The sequence below is a fragment of the Lontra canadensis genome, unplaced genomic scaffold, assembly GCF_010015895.1.
Source record: "Lontra canadensis isolate GAN:19392208 unplaced genomic scaffold, GSC_riverotter_1.0 scaffold72, whole genome shotgun sequence".
NCBI lineage: Eukaryota > Metazoa > Chordata > Mammalia > Carnivora > Mustelidae > Lontra > Lontra canadensis.
Window position 1 is genome coordinate 7,852,204 of NW_022631066.1, and position 12,413 is coordinate 7,864,616.

The 12,413-nt window shown below is 41.1% G+C and overlaps 1 protein-coding gene across 1 annotated transcript in view; it reads left to right on the top strand.

The window, feature by feature from the left end:
* Positions 1-12,413, top strand: part of CUBN (cubilin) — a 256,824-nt gene that overhangs the window by 170,316 nt on the left and 74,095 nt on the right. Inside the window, exons 44-48 of the mRNA XM_032880903.1 lie at positions 3,501-3,675; positions 5,110-5,288; positions 6,699-6,908; positions 7,564-7,704; positions 8,375-8,556. Of these exons, the coding sequence (XP_032736794.1) occupies positions 3,501-3,675; positions 5,110-5,288; positions 6,699-6,908; positions 7,564-7,704; positions 8,375-8,556 (887 nt within the window). The remainder of the gene's footprint in view (positions 1-3,500; positions 3,676-5,109; positions 5,289-6,698; positions 6,909-7,563; positions 7,705-8,374; positions 8,557-12,413) is intronic.

Here is a 12,413-nt window from a genome sequence, read left to right on the forward strand (position 1 = left end):
TTCAGGTGCTTACTGTATTCTTGATACATTCAGTATCTCATCATGGCTGCTTTTAAAGGAAGGTATCATTCCCATTCTACAGATAAATAAAATGAGCCTTAGATTCTTTCTCTCTTATCGAGAGAATGAACAAAGTAAAATACTCTCCGTGAGTATAAATTAAACCGATCTTATGGATACCCTGAAATTTCTTAGTCCTTTCTACTATAAAATGTCTAATTATACGTTACATTCAGTTATGGAAGCATTGTAAGAATGATAATTACATTGTTTTATAATCATTTGTATGCTCTCTTTTAAAGTAAACACATATTCCTCTGATTCTGTTATTACCATTTAATTATATATTATAGTGGTGATCTTTACTTAATTACTTTTACTTAATTATGCTTGATTAAAATTATATTTAATTCTACTGTAATGACTTAATTTTGTGACATTTAAGTTTATATAATGTTTAATTGAATAAATAAGTAAATAAGCATAGTTTCAAAAGAGAGAGTAATGTTAGCAGAGAATAAGTCTTTGCTTCCTCCCCAAATTAGATAATATGGATTTCAGGATAATCATATGACCTCAATCCCAAATTCCTGAACATATTTTAAAAAACATACTAATCTAAATAAAACCATATATTTTACTGCATATTCTCTAAAATATGAGATTTTAAAATGTCAGCATAATTTCTTTATTCTGGAAAAGGAGAAGAAATAAGCATCTACCAAATGACACAGAAAATCATCTAATAGCTTGAGTAGGTTCCATGATTAGAGGGAATGTACTTCTGTTACTTCCCCCTACATGCAGCTCTGGCACTTGGAAGGAGACTTGAAAGACAGCCTTGTGAATACCAGCCCCATTACTTTATAGGCTGAGAGTTTGTTATCCCTCTGTCTCTGCTGAGCTCAGCTGCTGAATCCCGCGTGGGCAGAATGTCACTGGCCACTGAGGCTTCTCAGAGTAGCAGTACCTTGTGTCTAGTGAGTAGACATCAGCTGATCCCACAGAACTCTACTTTCCCATGATGGAGTCTTGAGTTACAGTCTTAAATTACAGTTTTAAAGTCAATATTTGGTGGTAATTCAGATACACTAAGGGTTTATTTATAAATGCTTCAATTTTTTTATTCCTTTGCAGACCCTCTTTTTATATAAGAATGGTATGGCCACTACTTCCTCCCCATCTTTCTGCCTTTACTATTAGACTTAAAGATCTTTTGATTTCAAAACCTATTGTCCATTCATAGATGAATAGATAAAGAAGATGTGTTATAGATACACAATGGAGTACGAGTCAGCCTTGAAAACAGAGTGAACTCTTGCCATTTGGGACAACATGGATGGACCTAGAGATTATTCTGCTAAAGGAAATAAGCCTGCCGTAGAAAGAAAAATACCATTCAATTTCACTTATATGTGGAATCTAAACAGCAAACTAACAGACTCTTAAATATAGAGAACCAACTGGTGGCTGCCTGAGAGGAGGTGGGGGGATGTATGAAATAGATGACCGGGATGAAGAGGTACAAACTTCCAGTTTCTGGGAAACACCTGGAAAGAGGCACCCAGGGACCAAAGGAGGAATGGCGTGAGATAAAAGGAGGAGGAGCTTAGTGTCCAAGCAGCTGGGGGACAAAAATGGAAAAAAGAGACAGATGTGATCAACCAGGTTAAATGCTGGGGATATAAAATAAAGAAGAAAAAGATGCTTGGGTACACAACTGTGAGCCAAACCAGAGTACTTTGATAGGGTTGAAAAGTGGAGGGGGCAGGAGGAAAGAGGACAGTGAGTAAGAGCAGATAACGGGACTGTAACTGACTTGAGCATGTGATGGCGTGGGAAGATGTGAGAGGCAAAGAGGAGCGTGGGGGAAGGGAGAGGACAGGGAGGGAGAGAGAGTGAGAGCACAGGATAAGGGGAGGACCTCCCCAGAGCACGGCCCCTGAGGAGACAGTGGAGTGGGAGGCCCACCCATTGTACAGGAAGATGGTGTAGCAGGGGAAGATAAAGGAGGCAGAGAGGCAGATAAATTTCTTAAGGGTGGTAGCAAATGGGGGCAGTGTCCTCATCTGATTTCTTCCATCACGTTCTAAAAGGAAACAACAAGCGGCACGCTGAGACTCCAGAGAGAGTGGGGAGAATAAGGGTCGAGGGCAGAGAGTCAGGTCTCACATAGCTGTTACGTTTCTGTGAGAAAGCAGGGTTGCTTGCCGTGTTGAGAGTGGAGAGTGTGCATTTGGAGACATTGATTTCCGCAAATGGTTCGAATCACGTATAGTCTGCAGGTTCGGGTTCGGAGACGAGAAGAATTCTGGGTAATGGCAAAAGTCAGGATAGGACAGTAAGTGGCTGAATGATAGCAGAAATAAATATCAAGAGAATTTAGCAGACCCATATGTCTGTGAGGCTAATTTACTAGGTTCATTTCATCCGTGTTATAAGTAGCCGGTTTACCCCGGCCTGGATAGTGGGTGAGATCGCAAAAAAAAAAAAAAAAAAAAAAAAAAGTTTATTGATAAAAGGAAAGTCTTTTTACATACTTTGGTTTTTTAGAAAAGAAGTATAAAAATCCCATTGATCTTCTTCCAGAAACTGGCTAATAAATTGTCTCATGCCAGCCATCTCTTACCCCTCAAATGCATCTAAATCCTGAAGAAACATAATGAGCAGATACCCACAGAGTTGTGCGGAAATCTATGTGCTTCGTCTTTTACTTATCAAGATCCCAGCTCCGAATCTTTCTATCGAACTGCCCAGTCAGTGGGAAGTTATAAGGGCTTCTCTGCATTCATGTGCTTTTCTGCATGGCGGATGTACACTAATTCTTCCAGGATGTTCCACTGTATGCACTGGGCACCATAAGTATTTTCTTGGCTTTAAGGAAGAGAGAAATTTTCTAAGAGAATTTACAGTTGGGCAAGTTAAAAAGTGACACACTTGGTAGCTCCCCCGATAGCAAATTCAGAATCTGTTTCTTAAAAAGAGAATGAAGATAAAAGGACACAGAGGTTGGAAATACAGATAAAATCACTTTTAAAAAAATGCCAGTGGGAAGTCTAGACATGATGCTGTGTTCACCACAGGTGTTACTGCCATCTGCTCCGTATGGAGCTCTTATAATACAGTTGGCTGTACTCCCCATGCCATACGTTTTATCCCCATGACTCATTCCTTCCCTAACTGGAAGCCCATTACCCATCTGGCCCATCCCCCCACTCCCCTCCCCTTTGGCAACCCCTAATGTGTCCTCTGTATTTATGAGTCTGGTTTTGCTTTTTGTGTGTTTGTGTTTTTTAGTTTTCACATATATGGGAAATCATGTAAACTTGTCAAATCACCATGTTGTATATCTGAAACTAATGTGGCATTGAGTTTCGACTCTATTTCAATTTTTTAAAAAATGATGTAAGACAGTGCAAAAAAACAAAAAATAAAAAAGGATAGTGGCATTGTATCCTCTTTCCCAGACCGTTGATTGATTTCACTGTGTTTCTCACCAGCCTGTGGGGGCAACATCTACATCCACGATGTGGATTCTGCGGGGTATGTGACCTCCCCTGGCCACCCTGACAATTACCCCCAGCACGCTGATTGTACTTGGCTCCTAGCAGCTCCTCCTGGGAAACTCATAAGGCTGCAGTTTGAAGATCAATTCAATATTGAAGAAACACCCAAGTAGGTCACTTCCATTTCCTTTTTCTCCTACTCAGACTTGTATTCTCCAGCTGTCATGGTTGAGAATAATTTCTTTTCTCAGCATAGGAAATCTAAAAAATGGGGAAGGGACACACATTACACCTTGAGCCTGAAAACATAGGCTGCCTGCTACTCTCATGTTAACTGAGCGGGTAATGTACACGGATATTGTCTCTCCTGACACCACGTGCATCCTGCAAGAGACACCGAGGATGGCTGCTGGAGATTTATGTTATCCGTTCTTCCTCCCACAGGAAAAATACAGTGTCTCTGGTAGATGAATATTTATTTTCCCAGCCTCATGCTCAATGTCATAAATAATAAAATACCTGTTTAACAAATGGAAATTTGTGTTACGTGACACTAGGGGTCACCAGTGTCAGAGAAAAGATTGAAGTACTGTCTAATTTCCCAATATCTCTTTAATGAGAATTCTTAAGGGGATTACAAACCAAGGAGTAAGCCTCCTTACTGTGTTGAACACAAAGAGGATAACCATACTGACTGAAACAAAAGCAAAAACAAAAACAAAAAAACCCAACTAAACCCTGAATTTTTTTCTTCATTTAAAGAAAGTATGTATACGTTTGCACGAATATGTGTATGGTCCAAAACTTAGGTACAGAGGTTTGCTTACTATTTATGGGCACCTGATATAATGCCACAGTCCCACTCAGTGAGGGTTAACTGGCTGATAGGCTTTCTTAAGAAATATTGGGTAGGGCGCCTGGGTGGCTCAGTGGGTTAAGCTGCTGCCTTCGGCTCGGGTCATGATCCCAGGGTCCTGGGATCGAGCCCCACATCAGGCTCTCTGCTCGGCAGGGAGCCTACTTCCCTCTCTCTCTCTCTCTCTGCCTGCCTCTCTGTCTACTTGTGATCTCTCTCTGTAAATAAATGAATAAAATCTTAAAAAAAAAAAAAAGAAATACTGGGTCAATACTCGCTCACTTTTATGGACATAGAACGTTCCACCTGAGACTCTTCACTAGTCTGGGTGGCAGGGCTGTCAAGAGAGTTTGTCTTTGTCACGTGAGATGTGCCCTGGCATCACGTGACACAAAGTACTTGTTTTTTGTTTTTTGTTTTTTTTTTTAATTCCTAGGTGTTTTGAGAATGACTTGTAAATGTGTAAAACAAATACAGAACATGGAGGGAAGACAAGTAAACATTCTTCGATGTGGTACATGTAACACCTGCCTTTGGAGCTACTAACGAAACAATGTGATATGATTAGAAAAATATTATGTAGCATTCTCAGAGGACACACCGCTTAAAATGATGGTTGGAGTGTCTTCTGCTACAAAAATGATGATTTAATATTGCTCTTGGAGAAAGTTGGTGAAGTCTTTATTTTGAAAATACATCAAAGAGGCAGACTTTTATATATTAAACGGAATTTTCTTTCCTCGTTAGCTGCACATCCAATTACCTCGAGTTGCGAGATGGGGCTGATTCAAATGCACCAGTAATTTCCAGGGTTTGTGGGAGATCTTTGCCCAGCAGCCAGCTGTCCTCAGGAGATGTGATGTATTTGAGATTCCGATCAGACAACAGCCCCACTCACGTGGGGTTCAAGATCAAGTATGCTATAGGTAACAACATTTTTTTTTTTTTTTGTATTTAATAAGAAAGTTATGGGATGCCTGGGTGGCTCAGTTGGTTAAGCCACTGCCTTCGGCTCAGGTCACGATCCCAGGGTCCTGGGATCGAGTCCCACATCGAGCTCCTTGCTCGGCAGGGAGCCTGCTTCTCTCTCTGCCTCTGCCTGCTTGTGCACTCTCTCTCTCTGATAAATAAATAAATAAATTTTAAAAAAAAAGAAAGTTTTGACAGACTAATTATAATAAAACTTTAAAAAAATCATACCATTTTTAGAGAAGTCTTTCTATCTGCCTAATTGTAATGATTGTTTTAGTGATAGAAATAAATAAGGAATGAATGTAAATGTTTAAAACCAAAGTCATTTGTTGATTTAAAATTTTATTTTACTTTCCATTTTAAATCACTCTTTTTAGTAAACTTGAATATTTTGTATTTTTTCCTAACTTGTTTGTAAAAACATATTTGGTTAAATCAAATCTATGTTTCTTTCTCTTACCATGTTATCTCTATAGTATCACCTTAACTAGTATAACTGTTTACTATTCAAATATAATCAAATCACTATATATAGAACAGTAACTTTGAACTCATCATTAATGGATGTTTTTTCCCTATGTCTCTAGTGTCAAATCAGTCACTAGACAAAAACAAGTGTATCTCCTCTGTGTTTTGATTTCCTTACTTTAAAGAATGAGCAGTACACATGCATCCTGAAGATTTATTGTATTGTGGTCACAATTACATGGAATTTAGTATCTGGTGGGTCTGAACACTAACCAAACATATTTAATACAGTCAAACGTTGGAAAGCCTACTAGTAACAACATTAAACATACACCATAGGTTGTTTTATATCCCGAAGCAAGTTGTATATAATTCAATCTAACTATCACATCCAGCTGATAAGAAAGAATTGAGTGGTAATTTGCCAGGCCCCCAGATACCAGTTACTGCAGTGAAACGTTCATTTGATAGTTAAACCAGGAAGGCCAGGCATCATGAATCACCACCGCATCCCTTCCAGCTGAATAGGCCCTCCGTCTTCAAAATCACAGACACAGGGTAGTAGGCAGGCCCTACCAATCAATTGGTTCTTGAAAGGAAACTTCCTTGCAACTAATAGCTCTTACATGGTGTCCCAAGAGGACTAATGTGATGTTACAGAATATGCCATTGAGTTTCCATTTCCCATTATTGGACTGGACTTGGGGTATCATTTCTCTTTACAGCAGTAGTAGATTTCAAATATTAAGGGGACCACTAACTAAATAAACATTTCCAGAATTTTTAAAACATTAATTAATATTCATTTGGCACATAAAATTTTTCGAATGGGCTGGTGCAATTTAAAAAGAAAAGAAAAGAAAAATCTTGTAACAGAATATTGCTCTTTTCTGCAGCTCACTGTGGGGGAAGAGTGACAGGGCAAAGTGGCGTCATTGAAAGCAATGGATATCCAACCCTTCCGTATAGAGACAATTTATTCTGTGAGTGGCATCTCGAGGGTCCCTCAGGACACTATCTCACCATCCACTTTGAAGACTTTAACCTTCAGAATTCCTCTGGCTGTGATAAAGACTTTGTGGAGCTCTGGGAAAACCATACCTCTGGTCAGTGCAGTATGTCTCCTGTCTTTTGGGGTGGGGGTGGTGTTTATTTTCTCATGTACTCATTCAGCCTCTGAAGTGTCCTCACTTCAAGAAAGGTAAAACGACGTCTAGTCTTTGCACAGATGTGCAGTCAACTCAGAGCAGTGCTGACTTTTCTCTCCCCGGAGTCCTACTCACAAACGGAGGGTGTCCAAAGCCCCAGGTGTCATTATATAGCTTGTTTTTAATAGGTCACATTGAGAGAGCACTAGAGAAGGCATCTTCTTCCTATTGAGACCTTCCAGGGCCATATGTGGTTGGTTATTTGAGGAGCCTCCTGTCAAGTAAGGAGAGAGAGGGTAAGGTAACTAGCAATCATATGAATTGGACACTCATCACTCTGTTGCCTGCAACCATCTCTTTACCCAACTGAGCTCCCTCATTGTGCTGAGATGTCCTTGCCCTAACTGGTTGCAGCCTTTGTTACGTGTCTTCATCTACGTGAATGTTGATTTTATTCATGTTTGTCCTGCTTCTCTTAACAGAGGTTAGCATTTCTTCATGGGCAGGGTCTTGTCTTTTATTATTTTCTTTGTACTCGTAGAATACCTCAAGTAGAGGAGAAATGAATTCAATCACGTGGACATAGACATACTTAATTATTTTCCTCTCACAGGAAGTTTATTGGGCAGATACTGTGGAAACACCATTCCAGACAGCATAGACACTTCTAGCAATGTTGCTTTGGTGAAGTTTGTCACAGATGGCTCTCTTACTGCCTCAGGATTCAGACTGCGGTTTGAATCCAGCATGGAAGGTAAGTTCACTGATGTGGTAACTATTTACATATTTTGAGCACCTACATTGGCTAGACACTATTCGAGGCACTGGTGTTACAGTGGTTGTTGAACCAAAATGCGCCCTGTCTTCTTGGACCTTACACTTTAGTGGAGAGGCAGACCTCAATCAAATAGTCGCACCACAGCTGTGAAACAGGCTACCACGGAGAGGAGGTGGTGCTTTGGAAGATGTTATAGAACGAGAGCTGCACACATTCCTTATCTTAAGAAAACCAGTGCGTTAGCCCCACAGCTGTCAGAATCAGCATTCCAAAAACCCCGACATTGGTGAAATACAGATTTTATCTGAGGAAACTGGATAATGACTCTCATCTTCTGAATCTTCCGATTCTGGAGATTACTCCGTCTATTGGTGCCCCATGTTTCTTGGGCCATGATGATACAGCAAACTGTCATGCATGGAAACATGGAAACATGTTAATCCATGGAAACATGGATTAAATATTAAATATTAGAGACAGGAAAGGGATGCAGACATTGTCTGTCAGTCCTCATGTACACCCAGTGTCAAATAACAGCAATAAGTTTGTCCAGGGGGATAGCAAAGAAAACACTTTAGAGGACACGTCTTGTAGAAGGGCTCACTTGGACTGGATTGGCAGTTTTCTTGGGTTTCTTCCCCTTCAGAGTGTGGGGGGGATCTACAAGGCCCTACAGGAACATTTACCTCTCCCAACTACCCGCACCCGAATCCTCACGGCCGCGTCTGTGAGTGGAGGATCACAGTGCAGGAAGGAAGGCGGATCACCCTGACTTTCAACGACCTGAGTCTGGAAGCTCATCCATCCTGCCGCAGCAAGCGTGTGACAGTAAGTATCCCATGCAGTTAGGGGTATTACATTCCATTGCTGAAGGAGCTGATGGACCTATAATTCACAGTCAGAAAACTAGGTCGGGAATATTCCCATCCGTGTAACTCTACCTCAAGCAAACTCAAAGTATTCGGTAGAACAGAAGCACAGTGAATGGCCACATTGTCTGTAAGACCCGTCTTAAAAGCCTATTTGTTGTCACAGCGTACATCAGGGTCATGGATGGGGTACATTTTAAGAGCAGATGATCATTGCACACGGCCAAAGTGGGTCAATGGATAAGCCCTTGGGTAGCCCAGAGTTGAATCGGACAGGAGGCGCAGAACAGTCACCACCAAAAGTTGTAAGCAGTTGAGGGGTCCTGCATAGTTCCTGCTCTCAGCCAGAGGGGCCAAGCCCCTCCTCTGGAAGAGCCCGGGCTGCCTGCCTCAGTGTTGCCAAGGTCAAATGCTTTGGGAGCTGCTGTCAGCATTCTTAGCTTCACTTAGCGAAGGAAAGCAAAGGAGATCCGTGAGTGCGAAAGAAGATTGTTAACTGAAATGTCAGCTCTATAGGTATATATACTGGATTAATTACATATTAATATTAATGTATTCTCTACCCAACTCAGCCTTCCTCCATCCTTGTTACCTCAGTCAATAACGATTCCAAACTTCAGGAGGCTCAGGTCAAAAACTCTGATGTCTGTTTCGGAGTCCTTTCTCTCCCACCTTGTGTCAAGTCCCACCGGCTGTATATTTAAAGAGCTCCAGAACCTAACTACTTCTCACCATATCCACTGCCACCGCCACCACCACTCACTTAGACTTAGTTTATTAACTTCAGGCTGGTCTCCCACCCTTGTCTCCCCGCATTCTCAGCGCGGCCACCTGTGTGATGGGTTTAAATGTCAGGCACATCAGGCTGCTCTCCTGGAAAATCCCCTCTTGGCCTCTCTTCTCACTCAGAGGGAAATCCCGAATCTTTACAGAGGCCCAAATGGCCCCACAGTGTCTGCGTCTTATCTCAAACTCCCCTGATCTTTTGCTCACTGGCTTCCTTTCGGGTCTTTGAATCTGCTAAGGTGTTCAGCAGCCCACTTCACCCGTCCTGTGGCCTCTGGTTGGCAGCTCCCCAATGGCTGCCTGTTTCACTCTGTCTCTTCAGTCCTGGCTCTTTAAGGACCTGATCCCTACGTTGCATAGGTTCCACCCTGACTCATCCTGTTCCCTGCATTATTGCTTACAGCACTTCACATCACCTGACATCCTATGTATTTATTTGCTCGTCTGTGTATTGTGTGCTCCCACCACCAGCATGTAAGCTCCACTAGTACCTGCTCTGCGTTTCATTCACTGCTGAGTCCCCAGTACCTGGCACGTAATAGAAACAGTAATTATTGAGTGAATGAATACTAGAAGCACTAACATCATCCCTTTTTTTTTTTTTTAAGATTTGTATTTATCTCTTTGAGAGAGAGTGAGCAAGAGAGAGCACGAGCAGGGGCTGGGGCAAACGGGGAGGGAGAAGCAGACGTGGGGCTCGATCCCAGGACTCTGGGACCACAACCTGAGCTGAAGGCACACACTTAATGTCTGAGCCACCCAGGTGCCCCCTCATTATCCTTTTTTAAAAACAAGACACTTTTGTGGTGCCTGGCAGTCTCAGTCAGTTAAGTGTCTGCCTCCAGCTCAGGTCATGATCCCAGGGTCCTGGGATGGAGCCCCATATAGGACTCCCTACTCAGCAGGAAGCCTCCTTCTCCCTCTCCCTCTGCCCACCACTCCCCTTGCTTGTGTGCTCTCTCTCTTTCTCTCTGCACCAAATAAACAAATAAAATCTTAAACAAAAAAACAAGACACTTATGTTTTCAATTTAATTGTCTCCTGTTGGGTAGTGATTTCAGAAATACAAAACCTCTTTGTATGTTAGTATAATACTTTGTATTGCCCTAAAATGACCATTTTGCTCCCAAGTTCTAACACCTGAAGGTATCATATATAGCTGTATCTATAGATATATATCTGAGATCATGACCTGAGCTGAAACCAAGAGTCAGACATAACTGACCAAGCCCCTCCACTGAATACGTAGAGACAAGGATAAAGTAGAAAAAAATTAACGACTCCCAGTATACCATATTTTGGTACATTTTCTTATCTTTCCTTGGCAATGAATATATTATGTAGTTGTAATAATGTGGCATAAATTCATTTGCATACTAGTTTTAATCTATTTTTCTGATTATAAACATAATGAATGCCTATTGAACAGATTTTAGAGAGTTCAAAAATTAAAAATATAAAAATACTTGAAATTGTACCCACCCCTTGCTAAAGCTTTGATGTATACAACTGTTTATTTCCCTTTGAAATTCTTTCCATAATTAACATCATATTTATAATGATTATGAGGAATCTTACCAGTAGAATTTTCACATGCCCTGCAGGAAAGATAACATGAACAGTCATAGTTTCAGAACTCAAATAACAAAATAAAATTTACAGCGACAACCACACGTTTTGAATCACATCTTGTCATTTTCCCATCCCTGAATCATAGATGCCAAAGGCATCTACTTTCAACTATTTTAGCTGCTTCTTGTGGTGTGTCTGTCATTATTTCAAAATAATATTCCTACTGGGGCACCTGGGTGGCTCAGTGGGTTAAGCCTCTGCTCTTCGGCTCAGGTCATGATCTCCGGGTCCTGGGATCGAACCCCACATTGGGCTCTCTGCTCAGCAGGGAGCCTGCTTCCCCCTCTCTCTCTCTGCCTGCTGCTCTGCCTACTTGTGATCTCTCTCCCTCTGTCAAATAAATAAATAAAATCTTTAAAAAAATATTCCTACTGCTACTTCTTTATTTTTTTGGTCTTAGACATCATATATCCACATGCAGCTATGGGAGATGAGGGTTTAGCTCTCTTCACAATCCACCCCCACCACACTCACACCACAGATGCTCACAGGGCTACATGCAGTTCAGACCTCCCCCAGCTTTCCCATAAAATACCTACATCACAGATTTTGTTTAAATTGCTCTTCAGTGTTTACATTGCCATGACTATACCACTGTCATTCCCCACCTAGCCACATGGTGTACTCTGGTAGTGTTTGCTTTTGTTTTTCCGATTAATGTCCTTTTCCACACGGAGTTTTTTATGCACATACCACTCATTCCTCCCCACGCTTTCACTCCAGGGTTACATCCCCACCTTGTGCAGTATAGCACACCCACCCTTTCATTCATTTTCCTTAGCAGTAGACTTCCTTGAGCCCTTTTCCATCAGCTGCAAGCCTGGTGCCAGCTGTCAGCTGGTGCCTTCCCTTCCCCAGCAACTTTGCACACTCCTTCATTCCTCTCCTGGAGTGGACACCTGACTCCATGACATGTGCATTATCCTGCCTTGGCTCATTTCCCTTTTTTTGGTGAGGCATATGTTCTTGTATTTCCATAAAGAAATGGGCATGGACGATAAGGTTTTTGAGAAGGTGTATACCTGGAATTATCCTTATTTTACCATTGTTCTTTGACTATACTATATATATATTAAAATATCATATGTATTTGATATGTATGAATTAATTTATTATATTAAAATAAAATTTAATATTTATAAAATATATTAAAATAAAATTATGATTAAATATACTAATCATAATTTTGAAGTTTTATGTTTCTTCTTTTGAGGGCCATTTCCTTCAGTTTCCTGTTTCTCATTTATGTATATTGATTGGTCTCTGCCTTTTGCATTAGACATCTAAGGAAACTTCCTTAAACGCCTAATGACCCTTGGCTGTTTATTCATATTTAAGAATGAAGTACTAAAATGCTGCTTGGAAACTCTGTGTTCATGGGATTGTCAACTTATGGTC